This window comes from Magnolia sinica, chromosome 5, assembly GCF_029962835.1.
Source record: "Magnolia sinica isolate HGM2019 chromosome 5, MsV1, whole genome shotgun sequence".
In the NCBI taxonomy this organism is placed as follows: domain Eukaryota; kingdom Viridiplantae; phylum Streptophyta; class Magnoliopsida; order Magnoliales; family Magnoliaceae; genus Magnolia; species Magnolia sinica.
The window spans coordinates 20662655-20684145 of NC_080577.1; the positions used below are offsets into that span (position 1 = coordinate 20662655).

At 37.8% G+C, this 21491-nt stretch overlaps 1 protein-coding gene across 1 annotated transcript; it reads right to left on the reverse strand.

The window, feature by feature from the left end:
• Positions 1-377: 377 nt before the first annotated feature.
• Positions 378-21278, reverse strand: LOC131245697 (uncharacterized). The gene is made up of 8 exons (XM_058245320.1): positions 18597-21278; positions 18425-18511; positions 3908-4060; positions 2130-2293; positions 1899-2046; positions 1629-1751; positions 1340-1427; positions 378-1183 (listed from the first exon to the last, which is right to left on the reverse strand). The coding sequence occupies exons 1-8, from the start codon at positions 21186-21188 to the stop codon at positions 996-998; spliced, it is 3543 nt and encodes a 1180-aa protein (XP_058101303.1). The 5' UTR covers positions 21189-21278; the 3' UTR covers positions 378-995.
• Between the last annotated feature and the right edge of the window lie 213 nt (positions 21279-21491).

The window sequence follows — 21491 nt, forward strand, 5'->3', positions numbered from 1 at the left end:
CTTTTTAAAAACAATTCTTAAAGTCCCCACCAATTTAAAAACATAAAATGAAAATTAATTGAATCTTAAAATAAATGAGAACAAGTATAATTTGAATTGTAAAAATCAAAATTGGAATTGTTTTGCTTAAGAATCAACTCAAGTCGTATATCATAAATCTCGAAACTGTAGGATTTTGACAACACTCGATACAGTAATTGGCATCCAGAGAGAACAGGCATGGCTGTGTTGAGCAGATAATGATCTGAAAACATTTGCACAGGGGACCACACCAGTGGACTGCAAATGAATGGTTAATGAAAAAACCGGTCACATTGGCTTTGTTTTGGGGCTAGAAATCAAATGGTTAGTGTTGTGTGATCAATGCCATTTTTGCATTGTGGACAACTGTCCTGAATACATCTAATTCCAAATAAATCCTGGATGGTGTACTGTGATCAAGATAATACACAAAAATGAGAACTGCAAAGGCACATGGAGAGATTAAAGAGGTGATTTTACTGCAGTTGTCTGAAAATAGGAGCCATTCATCAGGTGAGGGCCATGACAAGAATATGCTGTCCCAATAATCAGGCTGGCCCACTCATAAGCACGGAACATGAGAAAAATGGATAGTTAGAAATAATGACCAACAGTTAATAAACAATATTGCTTACCTGGTGAGTGCACTAGCCTGATTTATGGGCAGGGAAGACATATTGATGGTAGCTCCCCACCAGGTGAATGGCCCAATCTTGCATGTATGCGTCACATTGGCTTGTGCACCATGAATCACCTGTTCAATCTTTACATAGATTGGGGAAAAAATGAATTAGATTTATTAACAATCACAAGCAAGAAGAGTACAGATCTTATTCTCCTCTTTAAAGTTAGAACATTCCTCTCCACATCACCAGATGATTGTTGTTGTCGTGTCTCCCAGGAGCTCTATGTTCCCTCCATCATCAAATCCATCTTTGCTTTGATGCTGTGGAATTGCAAGAAAACAATAATCCTCATATGTTTGCTGGATCCTGTCTTTTGGCCAGAAGTTCCATGGACATCACACGCAGCCTGCTAGTTATATCAGAAAATGATGGGCGAGCCTCAGGATCGGGTGACCAACAGTCTTCCATTAGCTTTCTCCACTTGGGATCACAGCGCTTTGGAATTTGCGGCCGAAGATTATTGTTCACAATACCACCTTTCATCAAATCAAGTCGGTAACCAACACCCACACACATAATACTAATAATCAGGAAGTATAAAATGGATTAAATAGTCTTTATTTCTATAACATCAATGCACCATTTCCACATTTTTAATCAGATGTAAATTATGATTAGGCCAGCAAGCTTACCTATGATTGCACCACAATGCATATTGGCATAGGGTTCCTCCCCTGTGAGAATCTCCCAAATCGCAATGCCAAAGGAGAAAACATCAACCTATTGAAAAAACCAAAGAAACTTGTTTTACTGCTAATGGAACTAAGTACATGTTTCGATGCAAATTAAACCGAATCAAGAGCATGGCAAAATTACTTTCATGTTTTGTAGTATTTGTGAGTGAGAACCCAATTGCTGCAATTCAATCAAATAGTGCATCCAAACGCAGCCTAAAACACTTTGGTAGATTAATAGGCTTACCTTCTCAGAAACCCGGCTGCTGCTACCATTCAGTAATTCTGGTGCCATCCACGGTAGGGTCCCACGCACGCCACCCGAAACCATAGTATTGCGTTTAATTCTTGACAATCCGAAATCCCCAACCTGAGAAGGTAAATTCCCAACAAACAGAACCAAGTCATAAATGTAAAAAAAGGGAAAAGACTACCAAATTGAATCAGGAATTGGGTTTTTTTAGCAAGGTCAAGCAGCTATTCATTTCTAGAAAAGACGCTTTACTGTACACCTGACCTTGCATATGGGTCGTTGCGAATCCCTCATATTGACGAGCAAATTTTCGCATTTCAGATCAAAATGAACAATGTTCTTTGAATGTAAGTATTCCATGCCGAACGCTGCATCCATTGCAATTATAAGCCTCTTACGACGATCGAGAGCCCTGCAGAAATCAGACCCTGGTCTTAACAAACAGTTTGTAATTATTAGAAAAACAGAAGGGAGGGAAAGTGGACATAGACTCACTTTTCCTTCCTTACTAGGACATTTTTGAGTGACCCATTCACCATGAATTCGGTTACAGTGGCCAGTGTCCCGCCATCCCCATCCGGGACCACCCCATAAAAGGCTACAACATTCGGATGGTGAAGCTTAGAGAGGATCTGGGCTTCCCTCCAAAAGTCTTTGGTCTGAAAGGATAAAAGAGTAATTACATGCATGTGCAGATGACATGGATATACTCAATGGATGCTTAATATGATTTCCGAGGAATGCCAATATGAAACTTTTATGCAGTACCCTCCAGTGCATGTCACAAATATGCGGTGATCGGAACTAGTTTCTGATGGGTCATCATGCAGATAGGGCATATGCCAAAAATTGAGGGGAGCAACTGTCGCAGCCATCCGATATGCAATATGAATGGTTAGAGTGGTGGTCCACATTGAACCACTAAAACTCATGACTGGACAGGCAGAGCTATCCAATCACTGTGAGTTGGACCTATAGCCCATCCACACGGTAATACACCAGATCAACACTCCTAACCACCAAATGTTTGCCACATGCACTTTGAGGAGGCAACCGCATACAACTCCTGTGCAGTGCATGCTGCATACAAGCATTCTCATGATTTAATCCATTTATAAATGTTAAAGAGGTCATTTAATTCGTACTAAAGTGCAAATTTTAATTTTACCCACCAATCATTGTTTTCACAATGAGGTAATAAGATGCTGATAATAGAATTCAAGCTGGGCGGAAGTAGTAGAGATGTGCCTATGGAGTTTTATGTGGCCGTCGCATTCCAATCAAAGCGAAGCAGAAATTTTATAGAATGGTTATAAGACCTGCCATGATTTATGAGACAGAATGCTGGGAAGTTAAGGAACAACATCCTCATAGGATGGGCGTAGCTGAAATGAGGATGTTGAGATGGATGAGTGACAAGATGAGGAAGGATAGCACTAAACATGAATGCATCTATGGGAACTTAGTAGCACCACCTTATGCAACAGATGAGAGAAAGTAGGCTTAGATGGTATGGCCATGTGCAACAGAGTGAGAACTGTGCCAGTTAGGAGTGAGTGGGTTGAAGTTGAAGGCTCTAAAAGGGCATGGGAAAGGCCCAAAAGATCGTGGGTGGAGCCATGGAGGTACTAAGAAAAGACCTGACTAGTTCAACTGAGTACGGTCCTTGATAGAGTGGAATGACACAACGGGTTTCATGTAGCCGATCCCAATTGGTTGGGATAATAAGGCTTAGATGATGATAACAACGACACAATAATGGCAAATGTGGGGCCAACCTTTCTGCAACCTAAACCATTGATCTGGTCGCCCCATCATGGGATGGGATATTCCCTAATATCTCCCCAATCAGATGACTGTAGCCATCTGATAAATTTTGATTATTACAACCAATGGTCCACATTTAACAGGGGCTTGGTGCACTCTAACAGGATGATTTGATATTTCCGATTTGTCACAGGGCCCGCCACATAAACAGTTTGGATTACAAATAAGTGGGTCCCTCATGCAGTTTATGGGACCTAGTGGTAAATGTCCAAGCTAAAGTCGTGTATATTTCCTCTTTCAGGATAGATTGCAACAAAAAGGCATTTTTCATAGGTAAAGGAATATACTTAAAGGACATTAATATCCACTTATCTAAGATTCGAAGTATCAGAAACTGGTCTTCACCAGTCCTTTTCTTATTCCATAGATATAAAAGAAATATTGTGACGATGGTAAACAACCAAAAGCTACACTAAGTATGACTAATAGAAACCAAAACAACGCACCAGCCGCTCTTGCTCAGATGATCGTCCTGCAAAGCAGCTCTTTTTAATACGCTTAATAGCAACATCTGTTCCCCGCCACTTCCCATGATAAACAGTTCCAAATGTTCCAGATCCCAACTCTCGTAGTTCTTCAAGATCAGCATTCTTTATAATCTGTCCATCAGCATCTGAAAATTCAGCTGGAGATATAAATGGGAGTTTTCTAAAAGATGAATGGATATGAAGGGATGTCTCTCATGAAATATAGCAAAGGAGAGAAGCGGCTACAAATAGAAACTATGTTTTCATATCATTACCATCATGGAACCTGTTGCGTATCGGATTCAGACTTATCAGCCACCTGTTTCACAGTACAGGGGTAAAATGGACCCTAAAAACTGGTGACTGTATCAGGCTGTTTTGGCCTGAGACAGGAGGCCATTATTTTTTGCTTTTTCACTCTTTCTCGAAGTTTCCATATTATTTATTCATTCAAACATAGATGGAGGCTTAGAACTCATTTTCAACTAGATCTAGGCTCATTTTTGGAGGTCAAACACAAGATGTGAGCATGAATCAATGACAAATCAAAGCAGAGATGAACTCATTTGAGAGTCATGTTTATAGTGGCAATATATTAAGGGCATGTTTGATTTTGAGGATTCCATGGGAAAAGAAAATAGTTTCCTTTTGTTAACATATGAGAAATATTGGCTGTACAGCTGTATGGCTCACATCATGGCCCACCTAATGGATATGGATGTGGGCTGTAGAGCTGTACTGCCCACCTAGCACCTTCCCTTGTCTATTCTTTAGTTAAATTAGATTAGAAACTCTTGGTTGGGACTTGATGGGACTTTTTGCTTTCGTTACTTAAAGGTATTTGTCTTTTACACTTGCTTATTATTTATATATTAATATAAATAGGAGGAGAGGGGATGCCCAGCCCTGCAATCCTCTTTTCTTTTCTTTTCAAAACTCTCTCTCTCTCTCTCTCTCTCTCTCTCTCTCTCTCTCTTATTTCTTCTTCTTTCTTTTACTTCTAGTTTAAAAATCTTGATGGTATCAGAGCAATCTTGTTTATTATCTAATCCATCTTTCTCCCATCTACCCTATCCTCATTTACTTTCTTTCTTTTTTTGGCCTCGCATCCCTTTTGTGATGAAATTTTTTAAGAAACCTAGGGTTCCTTTTCTTTTGTTGTGCCGGGTCTTTGTAATGGTCCGTGCGTGAGAAGGGAATGAAGTGTTCATGAGCATTGCCTCTTGTGGAATGTGTGAATGTGTGGGCTGATTGCCTTCATTAAATGGTGTTTGTAATCATCAACCCTCATGATTGGTTGGAACGTGTGGATGTGTAGATTAGTTATTCTCTTCAAGTGTGGTGTCATACCGTGTGAAGCGTACAAGTTAAGGGGGTGTTTATTTTTTAAACCCTTCTGTAAATACTCGTAAATAGAAAATGATTAATTACATTTGTAATTCACGTAGCCTTCCCAATATGACATTGACAAGCACACTTTTTGAACGTAACCCGAGGCAGAAAATGGTAAAAAACTTATGGGGCCCATCATGATGTTCGTGACTTATCCACACCATCCATCCCTTTCACCAACTCATTTTAGGGCATGATAAAAAAAATGAGGCAAATCCAAAGCTCAGGTGGGCCACACCGCAGGAAACGGTGGGAACTGAACACATACTATTGAAAACTTATCGGGGCCCCAAAAGTTTTGGATCAAGCTAATATTTGTGTTTCCCCTTTATCCATGTCTCTATGACCCTATGAGCAAGTTGACAAACAAACATCAATGTGAGCCCTAGGAAGGAAACAACTTTCAACAGTGGACGTCCTTAGGACCACAGTTTCATATAGTGTGGTTCACTAGAGCTTTGAATCTCCCTCATTTTTTGGCTCATGTCCTAAAACGTCCTGGTAAAACAGATGGATAGTGTGGATAAGTCACATACTAATGAGGACATCCACGCACCGTCCGTTCGAGTGTATGTGAACACCGGTGTCCTTATGGTTGGATGACCCGTACATGGGGCCCGCTAGGCTTGGATCTTCATAAGCATATTCCTGAGGAGTATCAAGCCGTTGATCTTCATTGATATATCATTTTGGCCGTTTGATCACGATTGGGACCATCATCACCGTCAGATCGTGATCGTGACCACTTGTGGGGCCCAATCGATGATACATAGGCCATTCGATGGCATAGGTTTGATCTTAGAATTTATTTTATAGTTTGATTTATGTTTTGAAACATTTATAAGAAATGTATTATGTTTTTTTATTAGAATAGGGGTGATACATAGGCCATTTGCTTCCCTTTTGCTCTCACACCAAAACCCCTTTACCCCTTACCCTAAACCCTAATCCTAACCCTAGATTCCTTAATTTCCTATTTTTCCACAGGGATGATACATAGGCCATTTTGCCATGTTTTGTGATTTTGATTAATTAATTTAATTTGCTGAATGATCTCACCTCAATATTTAGCCCCATGCATTGGTCCTGCATCACATACATTATGGTCGGACCCACGATTTAAGTCAGCCCTTTTTGGACTGATTTTCGAGGAGAAAATGCTTGTTGATTTTGTCTCTCTAGCAAACATTGCGTAGAAGTAATAATGATCTATTTGCAAGTATTTACAAGAAATTGAAAAATCAAACACCCCCTAAATGTTTGTTGGTCGCAAAAGGTCAGCCCATGGTCATATAAGTTTGCAGTATATATTGTAGTCTGTTGTCTTAGATGGAAGTGAGAAGTGATTCAAGAATTGCATTCATAAATCCATCTGATTTTTTAGGGGTCTAGATAACCTCTATTAAATTAAATGGAACAAACTATCTCCAGTTGTCTAAGTCCTTTCAAGTATTTTTTGCGACAAAGGGAAAATTGAAATACTTAACCGTGAAGAAACCGGATGCAAGTTCTAATATATATGAACAATGGATCCAGGAGAATGCTCAAATTATGACATGACCGTGGAATACTATGGAGTCATCCATCAGTGCTAATGTTTTGTTTCTGGATACTACAAAGGAAGTGTGGGATGCGTTATGAGTAGTGTTCAAAGTATCGGTATTGCTATGAGTTTCGATGACCGGGGATACATAAGTAATATTGATATCGCTGATAATATTGTCAATAACTAGAAATGGGGAAACATGGGGAAAACAGTGGAATTTTTCAGTGAAACTTCGAGAGATGCTAAAATACACATATTTGCATATTTGGAAATTATAAAATTATAAAAAGGATGCATACATAATAAGCTTCCATTTAATTGGGGCCTAAAAGCGTCTGGTATCGTAAGAAACCAGTTCGACCATCCCATCCATCCAACCTTCAATCTAAACATCCGTCGATATTTCAGAATATTGAAAACACATGATATTTTGCTGAGAAATAGTCAACAATTGAAAAGGAAATAAAAGATTGTGGTCTTGATATCGTCCATGTTGCGACAATAATAATATGGTGATATGATCGATATTATCGTCGACAATTTGAACACCACATGCAACCATGTGCCCATAAAAAAATTGAAATGAAAATTTAAATATATTTTTGGCAATATTATCAAAATATCATTTATACACTGACGATACATGTGATACCTGGAATTTACACAGTCGAAAATATTGGCGATATCGATACATTGGTGATACAAGTGACACCTAGAATTTACATGGTAAAAAATATTGGCAAAACATTGTCAATACTTATAATTTCTAAGACCACCAGTGTTATTGGTATCACTAACAGTGTTATCGGCATCGCCAAGTTGGAGATACAAATAATATCAGGGATACTTCGAACAATGATTACGAGTGATTATTTATCTAACAAAAACAACTTTCATATGGACCAATTGTTTGAAGAGATATTGGGATTTCTACATGGAGATAAATCTCTAGGTGAATATCATTCAAAACTTAAAGGAATGTGGGAGGAAACCAACCTCCCATTACGGATTTGGAAAAACGATGCTAGCAACGTGAAGAGTTTGGGTTTGCTAAATTTTTATCTGGTTTAAAGACTTAGTTCGAGCCAGCTTGTGCATAGATTTTGGGTGGCAAGGATGTGTCATCTGTAAACGAGATATATACACGCCTACAATGTGTATCCCTAGGGTCTACAAGCGAAGTCAATAATAGCTCTACTCTTATATCATTTATTGAACGAGGTAGAGACAATGGCCACAATGGCAGAGCTAATCAAGGCAATTATGGTGAAGTAGGAGGAGGTCGTGGACTTAGGAAGTGTAATCATCATAGGCTTATGAATCATCAGTTGAAAAATGTTGGGATCTTCATGGAAAGCCAACATGGGCTAACCAAGCATCTCACATTGGAGAAATATTGGGTCTTATCCAGCTAAAGTTCCACTTCTGCAACACAACAACCCCGTGCACCTGGAGAGATGGTTACTCTCACTTACGAGTATTCCAAGTTGCTGAACAATATGTAGAATAGACCCATTCATGTTATTGTTACTGCTCCTTCTACTCCTCTGGCTACATTAGCGTCCTTAAGTATGACTTGTTCATTGTTCGGAGCATCCCCGATATTATCTGTATCTTTAGCTTGGCAATACCAATAACACTGGTAGCGATACTGATAACACTAATAGTATAAAAAAATCCAGGTATCGATGATATATCGATAAGTATCGCCAATGTATCGATGCTACCAATGCATTGCCAATATTTTCAATTGTGTAAAATTCTAAGTGTCTCTTGTATCTCCAATGTCTCAATGTCATCAATATTTTCAACTATGTAAATTCCAGTGTCGCTTATATCCCCAGTGTATCGGCTGATGATATTTCGATAATATCACCAATGTATTGCCAATGTATCGATATCGTCAAAATTTTATTTATTAAAAAGAAATTCATTTTAATTTTTTTATGGGTCCATGGTTGTACGATGAAATGCCTGTTTGCATGTGTGTATATGAATGCACGCATGGATGGATGGATGGTTAGATAGTTGAATGGATGGATGTGCGTGTGTGTGTGTGTTTGTGTATGACACATGCATAGATGGATCATGCATGTGTGTTTGTATGTATGTATGTGTAATGACCTAGATAAATTTTGACCCGTCCATCCAGTAACTCACGCATGCAAACCCTACCCAACCATCCATTGAACTACGTACAATCAAGCCGAATCTAACGGTCCATCCATCCATGCATGCACGTACCAAACCAAACCACACACACCATATACCCTTCCATGGCATATGCATGACACACATGCGAAAAGGAGAAGAAATAAATAAATATAAGTATTAAAAAAAGGAAAGAAACATTGGAAGCAATGTGGGAGGTCCAGCAACCCACGCTGTTTTAAATTTCAATTTATCGAGATTACGTTAGAAAGACACAACTAATGTTAGAACTCCACGCACTCCACCAATTTGGACCATTTGAATCTCATTGTACTCACCTTCATCAACTAGCCACTATATCCTCACATCAATCTAAACTGTCCAGAGAGTTCAGTCCCTAACCTATCTCAACATGTGATCCAACCAATCAAAACCATCTAGTGGCGAACCGCACTATCTGGACTATTGAGTTTGAATCTGCCATTTGGACTGCCTATCAAGAAATCTAAACAAGTCATCCTCTGAGCCATCTAAGCATACATCTAAGGAACGGTATTCTAACTACAGATCTTGCTTATGTGCAGAATATTTCAAGAAGGAATAAAGGTAGTAACGTGAGCCTCAGTATGAGATGTGCATACGTGAATGGGCTGGAACTTCTAGTGTTGGCATTGAATCTAGCATTGAAGTAAGGAGTTTTAGAATTTTTATTTTCTTCACACGTGAAGCACGAGCATTGAATTTTACATTAAAATCTCCCTTTGTGGTAAGGAGTCAGGACTCATATTTTTCTTTACATGTGAAGCATGTGAATGAAAATTTTATGGCAGTGGGCAAGTAATATAAATAGGGGTTCAGACATAAGTATAAACTATGAAGTTGAAGCGTAGATCCAAGTATAGTTTGAATGCGGGTCCAACCTTAGATCTGTAGGACATAGAGAGAGAGAGAGAGAGAGAGAGAGAGAGAGAGAGAGAGAGTAGTCAGTGTGTGCATGGTGCAGAGGTGCAAGTCGGACAAGATTCGATTTGTAGACATTGTGCACATCGAGCGTGTACGTTAGGTGCATACTGCATAAGGTTTGGTCCATCACTCCAGATTGAGTAGTTGATCTTACTTGGATTTGAAAATTTTTGGTTTGCTAAATTTTTTATTTGGTTCTTATTTGTTTGAATTATTGAATTAATTTCTAAAATTTTAGAACTAATTAATTTAAGTTAATTTTATCAAATTCATATCAAAATTTGAGTTGGATTCTGAATTTTACGATTAAGTGGATTAAATCAATTTTTATTAAATTTAGATTGAATAAATTTTGAATTTTAAAATTATTTGATCTAAATTAACGAAGTTAGATTCAGATTAATATCTAAACTAAATTCTGAATTTTTAGAATTTAATTGAGTTAAGATAATTATTAAATTCTAATTTGATTTGTAAAATGAATTTTTAAATTAATTGATGTAAATTAATGTAACACGATTTAAGTTATGAAATTTAAAAATAATTAATCAATTTTGATAAATTAGTTTATAATATGATTTTTTTCAATTTTTTTTTGAATTTATTTAATCCCACATTTGAAATTTTGGAATTTATTAGGTTAAAATAGTTCTACTAGATAATAATTATTGATTTAAATAAATTTTAAATTTTAATTCAATGTAATTCCTAAAACCTTGAATTTATTAGTTTAAATTGAATTGGTAAATTTAAATTTAAATCTTACTTAATTTCTGAATGGTAGAAATATAGGTTTAATATCAATTTAAGTTTAGATTGTGATTAAAATAAATTTCTTAATTTTAGAATTTATTAATTAAAACTAATAATAAATATTAAATTATGCCTAGATCAAATGATTATTTCTAAATCCTGAATTAATGGTAATTAATCTTCTCGCTTTTTAATTTTAGAAAGTGGAATATTATTAATTAATATCATTGGAAATTAGGTTATGTAATTTTTGAATCTTTAGATTTTCGTAAAACTATTTTATTCTGATTTAACTTTAGTGGATTAAATTGTGATAATATTAGGATTAGCGAAAACAATGTTAATGCAATACTTCGATGTCTGACTCTTCAATCCATGATAGAAGACGCGTTTAATACTTCTAACTCCAATTAAGGAATATGAGGAAATGGTCCATAGCATGTGCATGTTTACTTTTATTGCGAATTGAAATGTATATACGAGTGCACTACCCTAGGAAGGTCCCTAAAAGTATAAACAAGTATGGCGATTGTGTCCCCTAGGTGAAAGACCCTAAAGCCAATAAATAGGGGCAATCGTGTCCCTTGGGTGAAGGATCCTAAAGCCAGCAAGTAGGGCGATCGTATCCCTTAGGTGAAAAACTCTAAAGCTAGTATCGCAATCGTATCCCTTGGATGAAAGACCCTAAAACCCACTAGATCCTTTGGAGCCTCTTTTGTGTATGATGTATGAGTACAAGTGTGTGCGTGAACGTACATTAGAGGTACAGCTGGAGCAGTAGTCTGATGAGCTAATGTACGAATGGGTCCCTCACTATAAGGTACTAGTGCGTGGACATTAATGCAATGTGACCATCACTTGGGTACGGTGTTGTAAGAGATGATGTATATTTAATTTATTCATGGAAAATATCACATTTACGGCATATTTATGATTCCAGTACTTAAATTCATGTTCTTTTATTCTCCGTATTTAAATTTCATTATCTTCTCTTATTTATAAAATTTTAATATAATATGAACATTTCAAATTTTGGATAAGAAATGATCCTACTGAGCTTGTGTATGCTCACCCTACTTTGAACATTCCCTCAGGTGCAGAACTGGAGTACTTTGAATAAGCAGGTCTCTATTATTAAGGCTTCCTTTGATTTAGTAGATGTAGTTAGAAAGTTTAAAGTTCATGTTGTAATTGAATAATTATTTAAAGAGATATGGTTTTGAGTAGTAGATGTGGAATGATGATTCGTTGAGTTAATTTAAATTGTTGGTAAATTTTCATTTAGCCTATGCATAGATGTCTATGTGTTGAATGGCATGCATGACGTGATGAAAGCAAATATAATAGTTCGCGTTCTTGGGATTCAGGCCTTGAGTAACCCTACTCGGGTACCCGAATTTTAGGGCGTGACAATATGTGCATGTATGGATGGACAATTGGATGCATGGATGGATGCACCATGTTTCCACAATGTTTCCTTGACTCAACAATACATGCTCTAGGCCCCATTAAAGGAAAACTTATTATTTGATTCCGAAATATGCAAATATGTGTCTTTTTTGCTATTATTTGATTCTTAAATATGCATGTGTATTGAATAAACATCATGAATGGAAAAGCGTAGTTCAGTTCCCTTTTCTTTAGTATATTTAGATGTTTGGGGACCGGTCAAAATTTCCAATAAGTCAAGGCAGAAGTATTTTATTACATTTGTTGATGATTTTCGTGAATGACTTGAATTTACTTAATGAAAGATAGATATGAATTATTCACCATCTTTAAAACTTTTCAAATGAAAGTACATAACCAGTTTAACTTAAAAGTGTTTATGTTTCATTCACAAATAATGCCAAGGAATATATGTCCAATCCTTTAGTTAGTATTTTTCTAAAATAAGTACATTGCATCAAACGTAGAGTGCCCAGATCCCACAACAAAATGGTGTTGTAGAACAGAAAAAATCACCACCTACTTAAGGTGATTCATGCTTTATAATTCACATGAATGTTCCCCAAAGCTATTGGAGTGATGCAGTACTCACGGCGTGTTTTTTGATAAATCGAATGCCTTTGACTGTTTTAAGGGTAAATCACCTCATGAAATTGTACTGATAGATACTATATTATTTTCTTTGCTTACCAAAGTTTTTGAATGTATATGTTTTGTTCACCAATTGTAGTTAGGCTATGATAAATTCGATCTTAGAGCCATTAAATGTATTTTCCTTGGGTATTCATGGACATAAAGAGGTTTTTGTTAACACAATCATCCGCTTGAAAGACAATATGTGTGTACAAATGTTATATTTTTTTAGTCCATTACCTTCTTCTGAGATGACAACAAATCTCTTGATATGGAAGTTTTGCTTGTACATGTTGTGGTTGAAGAAGATATAACCCACTCGCCTCTTCCATTCCCACTAATCCTTGACTAGAAGTCTACTCATGACGAAAACAGACAGATAGTGAGACTAATCATGACGTGCTATTAACCATATCTTCTTCCAATCCTAGCGATTTAGTAACTTCTCTAAATAGGTCTGATATTCCTATTGCCTTGAGGAAAGGTATGTGTGTGTGTACCAATCATCCTATCTCCAAATGTCTCATTTCACTGCTTATCTCCAATGTTTCGAAATTTTGAGCTATCATTGTCCTCTCATTCTATTCCTATGTCATATCAAGAAACATTGTTTCATGAGGAGTGGAAGTAGGCAATGAAAGTAAGTTGTGGAAGAGAATATGGCTGCTCTTTATCAAAATAACATTGTCGGTAAATGTGTTGTTGTAGGCGAAGTTTTAAATATCGTTATCGCGTAATGTATCGCACCCTTGGATACGGATACATATCGGTTATCGCATGGGATATATCGGTTGCATCGCGTAATGTATCGTTGTTATTGCGAAACATGGGAATATTGGGAAATTGGTGGAATTTTTCAATGAAACTTCAGGGATTTTTAAAAAAGACATCAATACACACTTAGAAATCAAAAGATTACAAAAAATAATAATAATAATAATAAATTCCACATTAGGGGTTTCCTTTGCATGGGGTCCTAATATATGCGTTTTACAACTGAATTGATGCAAGTATATTCAAAGTCTATTAATATAATTTATAAACATAAGAAGAAATGTATGGAAAGTTGGAAACACAAGCAATTCATTCAAAAGCAAAAGAAGAATCATTAGATCAAGTTACATACATGTTTGATTTTGTGTTTGGATACAAAGATTGTAACTGATTTGTGAAAAATTGAGAAATTTTGATTTTTTCCAATTTTCTGCAACTTGGCCCATCTCCCTAAATATCGAAATCAAAGCTCCAAATACATGATTTTTCATGGAAAACATGAAGAATCATAGATTTGTAACCATTTGACACTGATTTAATGTGATTTACAACAAAAAATTGGATCAAAAATTGAAAATATTCACCAACTCAAATAGATGGGATATATCAACACTACCTGTGCGTTTCATATCGCACATGTGGGATACAAGATATATCATGGGATATATCAGTCAATATCGTCAATATTTAAAACACTGGTTGTAAGTGACTAAATATCATTAAGTTTTACCTTGATGGTACTATTGAACATTTGAAGGCTCACTTAGTTGCCAAGTTGAACTCTAGTCGTGTTATCCTTTCTGTGGTTGTTAATCATGGTTGGCCCCTCTTCAACTGGACATTAAAAATGCATTTCTACATGGTGGTCTCACAGAAGAGGTTTATATGGAGAAATCATCTAGATTCGTTGCTCAGGATGAGTTAGATAAGATTTATAAACTAAGAAAGGAGATCTATGGGTTAAAGCAGTCTCCACGTGCATGAATTGACAAATTAGTAAAGTTGTGAAGAACTAAGTCTTTGTTCGAAGTCATGCTGATCATTCCATCATTCTACAGAAAGGCACCTCAAGTCTTATTGTGTTAGTATTTAGTAATATATGCTGAAGATGTTATTGTTACAGGAAGTAATGATAGAGGGATTGAGGAGCTAAAGACGTATCTTCAGAGGAATTTTCTCACAACAGATCCGGATCACTTTCGATACTTTTTGGTTACAAAAGTTTTGAAATCAAAGGAAGGAATTAATTTGTCTCAATGGAAATATGTTTTGAATTTTCTCATAGAGACAGGTATTCTCGGTACCAAGTTGGTTGATAAACCAATGGATCCAAATTACAAACTTGTTGGTAATCAAGGAGATGTATTTGAAAACCCAAGGAGGTATAAAAGATTGGTTTGGAACTCATATGTTTAACTATCACTCGCCCTAACATATCTTATGTTGTAGTGTGGTGAGCCAATTTATGGGCTCTCCAAGAGTACCTCACATGGATGCAGTTGTTCGGATTTCGCAGTATCTTAAAGGAGCACTAGTTAGGGAATTCCATACATACAGAATAGTCATCTTCTGGTCATCGGGGATTCTGATGTGAACTGATCAGGTTCTTTGACAGAGAGACGGTCTACTATTGAGTGTTGTATGTTTGTGGGAGGAAATTTAGTCATGAGGAAGAATAAGAAGTAAAGTTTGTGACCCAATCAAGCGTTGGAGTAGAGTATAGAGCAATGGCTGACACTACTTGTGAACTGATATGGATCAAGAAACTATTGCAAGATGGGATTTTTGGTGAATCTACATATTTAGTTGTTTTGTGATAATCAAGCAGCATCCCACATTGCAAATTTGATCGAGGTCATAATCTATATAGGATTCCCTAATTTGTTAATAGAGATTCAAACACGAGGAATCAAGGAATTACATATCAATGTACAAAAAGGTTTTAATTATGTGAACCTAGGACTTAACATTACCATCACAACAATTGGCTAATACGATACATATGTTGCAAACCACAGCTGCCGCCCTCAACCCATGCCCTAGGGGTGGGGTTGGGGGTCATGGTATTGGACCTTTTAAAAATATATATATATTAGCAATACTAGATAATTTTATTAAAAGGAAGGCCAGAAGGCAACTACATTGCTAAAAGATTATAAACCACTTTCATCCAACAGAGAGAAAAGACAACCAAAGATAATGAAGAGAAGGAACCCAACGCCACCATCCAAGAACAAGCAAGACATTTGACATGAGATATATTGGCCGAAAAAGGAGCACTTTTGCCATCAAAAGTGTGATTGTTGCTTTTTTCCATATAGCCTAGAGGGTAGTGACAAAACAGAGATTTCACACCATTTTACACTTTGGAACTGGCGGGCCTAACCTCCAGGCCAACACCAATCGCTGAATCAATCACAGCATCAACCAGGCCATATGGAACTGTTGTAAACACCATTGCCATACAACAACTCCAAAGTTGCAATGGATGAAAAAATGGTTGTAGTATTCCGCACACTGAAGGCACATACAACACCCATTAACTAGAACCATATTCCTTCCATAAAGCCGATCGATGGTGACAATACGATCAGGGCCATTGCTGGCCATGGCCCTTGGAGGGGCCTTCAATTTCCAAATTCAACTAGTGGGAGCCTTAGGGAGGCCCTCCTCTACAAGCTTCCTATACATGGACTTGACAGTGAATTGGTAGGATGGAATTTGTATTCTTTTATTTTTTTAGCATTATTGGCAGATACCAACACCAAACCATAAGATCCCCTCTCAAGACATTGACATTCACTTGACCTAGGGAGTGGGCCTCACAAATTTGTCCTCTGGTTTGGAAAAATACCTTCTAAAATTTGGGGTCCACACACTGTCTAGGCACCTGTGAGCTTGACATAATCCCTGACTTCTGCCAATTAGCAGCTAGTACAAGGAGACTACTAAAAGAGAATTTCAGCGAAGAAGCCCCACATCACCAATCCTCCCAAAAACTAGTTGCCTGCCCATTCCCAACATCAAAGGCCAATCCTTGGAGCACCTTCAACTCTGTTGCCATAAGCGCCTCCGCAATAATAACGAAAAGGAAGGGGGAGAGAGATTCACCTTGCTGAGTTGGGATAACATGCATATAATTACTTCATGATATTCTTTATTGTAATCAAATATATTTTACTTATGGATAACCTGTGGTGAATACTGATTCTCATGATGTTCAATTAAAAATATGTAACAATATAAAATCAATTATAATAAAAATTAAAATTGAAAATCAACCAAAAAATTTTCTAAGTCCCATAACCTTTAACACCAATTTAGAGGTGAGAAACTAAAAAAATTAAGCTTTCAGCAGGTTTGCCAACAGAGAGAATTCTTATAAAAAAATGTTTGATAAACCATTGAATACAAGTCAAAAACACAAATAAGTGATAGATTCTTGTGTTTCCATTTTCTTCCTTCTTTCTGATATTTTTCCAAAAAAATTTGGCCAGAATAAAATTAAAAAATTTGCACCCTTACGGCCTGTATTGCATCAGTTTAAGGTCAGGTCCATACACCTCTAAACTGATTCCAAACCTTGGGAACAATGCAACACATTGATTACAAGTATAACGGGGTTTATTTGATCTACAACACCAGTGCTAATATTCTGCTTAGATATCCATCACTATCCAAGTATCAAAAAAAGAAAGAAAAAAAGATGTAAGAAGATGTTCCTGATTACACAGGGATCCCTTGTAAAAGAAACTGAGTTATTCCGGTAGTTTGGAGAAAATCACCAGCTCTAAACGTGAAGCCGAATGCATACAAGGCATCAAGAAGAAAACCATGTCTAGCTAGCGGAGGAGGGGTTATTCAGGATCATATCCAGAAGCTATTATTTGCATTTGCACATTTCTATGGTCTTTGCTTCTGATGCAATAGCCGACTTGTGTCAATTGTTGGATGGGGTAAGGTATTGCATTGCATGGGATCAGAATAATGTTTGGGTGGAGAGTGATTCTAAGGCTCTTATTAACATGTTAAAGGGGAAAACCCTTCATCTTTGGAAGGCTAGGTATTGGATGGAACTAAAGAAGTGTTGTTCGGAGTTATCAGTCTCTTTGGTCTTCTTTTTTTCATGAATGGAACAAAGTTGCTGATGCATTAGCAAATTGGGGCTTTGATTCAGAGAGGAACCATGTTCCAAGAATATCCTTCTCCCTCATGAGGCTGTTTGAGTTCATTTTTTTTTTATTCGACAGGTTTATTTGATATTAGACTTTGATTCTTACATAAAAATTGTTTTGGGGCAAGTTTTCATGTCCCCCCCACTTCCTGGTGTAATTCCTTCTCTTATTTGATGAGGCTTGGCACCGTCCACTTTTGCCAAACCAAAAAAAAAAAAATGCACCCTTGATATTTATCTTCCCAACATTTGATACCAATGGAAAGCACCCCTTTTTTGCTGGTTCAGGAAATCATGGTAGGAGATTAAGTCCATTAGGAAATGTCAAGTGCTCACCATTATTCATTGTGCTAATTAGATAAAGAAAAAAAGAAAAAAGGCTTCTGATGAACACAATTTAGGATTGGCAATAAAATGCCCATCGTTTTCATATGCAGTTGGATTCGCAAGCCATGTAAAGATAACACAGTTCACGTCGGCACAAATTCCTCTAAAAATCTTATACGAAAGGTAATTAATAAATAAATAAAATAAAAACATTGGTAACCAGGACAAACCAGAAAGAAAAAAAAAACTTGGCAACCATACCATATTAAACAAGGCATCTCCATGTTGAAAATATTTATCTAACTATGAATAACATAAGATAATAGTATCTAACCTGCAAACCGTAAATGCCAGCTTCCATTTCAGCCATTGCAGCATCACTGATAGATTCATCTCTCTCTCTATCGTCAGCTTTAGCATCCTAGAAAATGTGATGGTAACTCGAATCTACCAGAAAGAAACTCATACAAGAAAATGCTTTGAATCATATACCAAAATAATATTACCTCAGATTCGGACTCATTAGTAATGCTTTCTGCATCTGTCACATCCATCACATAAGGAACAACTTCTGGGTCAGAGTGGATGCCTGAAGGAATATTATCAGTTACATCTTCGACAATAACCCCCGATTCCAGCTGGATTTGCTCTTCCAAATTAGTTTTGGGCTCCACATTGACAAAAATGGCATTTTCTTCCTTCAATGATTCATGGGTATGCAAGTTCAATCTTGGCTTCGGATCGTCATTTTCAGTAAACAGAGATAAATTTACAGAACTTATGATTGTATGTTCTTGGCTATTGTTCATATTCGGGTCATCTTTTAATGGTTCTGATGAAACATGCCAGTCGTCCTTGGTAGTCCTTTTACTTGGGTCAGGAGGTTCAGATGCGATTTCATCTGTTTGAAAGCCTAGGGAGGGCTCTTTAAGGATATTTGGACGAGTTTCCGAAGTAATGAATGACGATGCGGGAACCTTGCTCTCTGATGTTTCTGATTCTTCAGGGGTTACATAAACACCAAGCATAGAGGTCGGGTGAGAGTCAATCCCAGGCAGTTTGCTCCTATATGGAGGAGTAACAGGATCTCTACCAATATCAGTGTCGTGAGTTTTTCCATCCTGATGCAGGAGAGCATCCATTTTAACCACCTGAATCAACTTTTCACAACCCAATTCAGACTCCACATGATGGTCCCTTGACCTGCACTTGGGCTCACTGGCTTTTTCTTTAGCTCGATGCTCTTCGTACATATAATTGGCATTATTGCAAATAGATTCACTTCGGCATGGAAATTCCGGACGACCTGAACAAATTTTCAAATCCTGCCCCACCTGGAAGCTTGTAGACATTGTGTTTGGTAACTCAATTTGGAATTCCGAATCAGTAAGCTCCCTCTTTTCTTGGTGCTGCACTGGCCCTTCTTGCATGATACTTTGAATCATGGATGAAGGTGATGCCACTGCTGAAAATTCGAAGGGGGGGTTGGTTCGTTGCGAACAGTAATCAGACCTTCCACCATGTTCCTGAAGCGTCAAATCGGAGAGTGTATGTGGCATCCAACTATGAGTACTGTTTGAACCAGTTGACCCAAACAACCAGCTTAGCGAATCTTCCAGCTGACTCTGCAACTTCTTGGAAGGGGACGTCCTTCCTTTAGCAAAAGGTTTTTCACAGAAAGAATTTCCATCATCGTCATAGCAAGCTAAATCTCTGCTGAGCGTGCGGCTGTGGAAATGCATTCCACGGGGTTTAACTGGCCGGTCAGTATCATCGTCGTAGCAAGCTAAATCTCTGCTGAGTGTGCGGCTGTGGAAATGCAATCCATGGGGTTTAACTGGCTGGTCAGCATCGACATCATAGCAAGCTAAATCTCTGCTGAGTGTGCGGCTGTGGAAATGCAATCCATGGGGTTTAACTGGCTGGTCAGCATCAGTCTGTTTGTAAGGATGATGCCTTGCAATTTCCTCATGTGGACAATAGCTAGGATCCATGGCATAAGAGTAATCACGCGGTTGATCCAGGAGGACTGAATAGTTCTCATTACCACCATGGTAAAAGTTATCTTCAACCAACTGCTTCAAAGCATTTCTAGAATCCTTTTGCTGGATAGGAACAGGAGAAAAAGGAGGTGAGTGGATGGGGGACTTGCTAGCATTTTGGGCAGCTATGAAAAACTGGGAAGTGGGATGTGAGAACATTCCTGTCCAATCTTGAATTTTCAATGGATGCAGTCTAGGAGTTTCCCTATGAAAGCCTGGCACATTTTCGATGTTATGCCCTGGTAGGCTTGCTAAGCTGTGCTCACCTGAGCTCTTCCTGGGACTCAGGTCTACTATGCCATTAACAGCAACGACATAATTATATTCGGAATTCCCCTGCAGGCTTCTTGCTTCATAAGAACAGTCGTCGGATTCATTTGAAGTGACAAGGAATATCCGAAGCCTCTGAGACCCATCGATCCTTTCGAGCTCGTTGTATTCCTCCATCATATTCTGAAGATCTTCATCTGATGAGATGGATATGAGGGCATCGAGATCTTCCCCTGGGAGCTGATACTTGATGGTATGCTGTTGGTTGCAAACACCCAATGTCTTCTGCATAAGTTCATGCCAAGAAAGGTTCTTCCTAATGGTGATTATCCGTGTTTCTCCACCCACATATCTAAGCTTCCCATCACAAGGCCTGGGCAAGATTCTTCCACCGAAGCTGCAGAGGAACTTCATCTTTCTGGGTGGGGAACTATCAGATGCTCCCAATCCATGAGGGTGATACCCACCAGAGCAACTGGACAGAAAACCGCCAGAATGAGCTACCAACCCTGGAACAGCTTGGTCATAATTCATTTCACCGGAAGAAGTATTGGGTAAATATTCACCAGTTTCCTTGAGACATTTGCTTGCTTTATCAGAATAACCCCTATCATCAACCCCCATAACATGCCTTCTTCCTATAGGAGAATTCAGGACATCAAAACCAAATTCAAATTCCATTCTCCTAAGCCCAGGAGTCTCACTCCCAGTAGAATCCTCATAGCCCAGGTGTAGGTTCTGATTGAAATTCGACCAACATCTCTGTACATGACCCTCATAATCCATATCAGGCCAGCCCGACACTTTCCTTGAAGCAGCACGACCCGGAAGAAACCTTGGAGAAAATTCCTCACCTGTCTCCACAGAGATGTTAGACATGCCGTCACCTGGAACTGCAGAAATGTAGTCTTGTGAAATCCTCTGGCCTGATGAGCTGGGTATATCGCTAGTCATGCTTCAAAAGAAATCTAGCCTATACCTTGAGTCCTTCATTTCTCTCCATCCCTCAATTATCCAAACGAATTCATGGGCAATTCTCCAAGATGCCAACAGTACTTCCAGATTGAACATAACTTCAATATGGATTCT

What these genes read in the sequence shown, in the direction of transcription:
- LOC131245697 (XM_058245320.1), bottom strand. Translation starts at nt 21,188, where the DNA reads ATGGATTATGAGGGTCATGTACAGAGATGTTGGTCGAATTTCAATCAG. An exon ending in GTCCTAGTAAGGAAGGAAAA is followed by an intron (nt 2,047 to 2,129) that starts GTGAGTCTATGT and finishes TGATTTCTGCAG; the next exon opens with GGCTCTCGATCGTCGTAAGA. An exon ending in CGCAACGACCCATATGCAAG is followed by an intron (nt 1,752 to 1,898) that starts GTCAGGTGTACA and finishes TTACCTTCTCAG; the next exon opens with GTTGGGGATTTCGGATTGTC.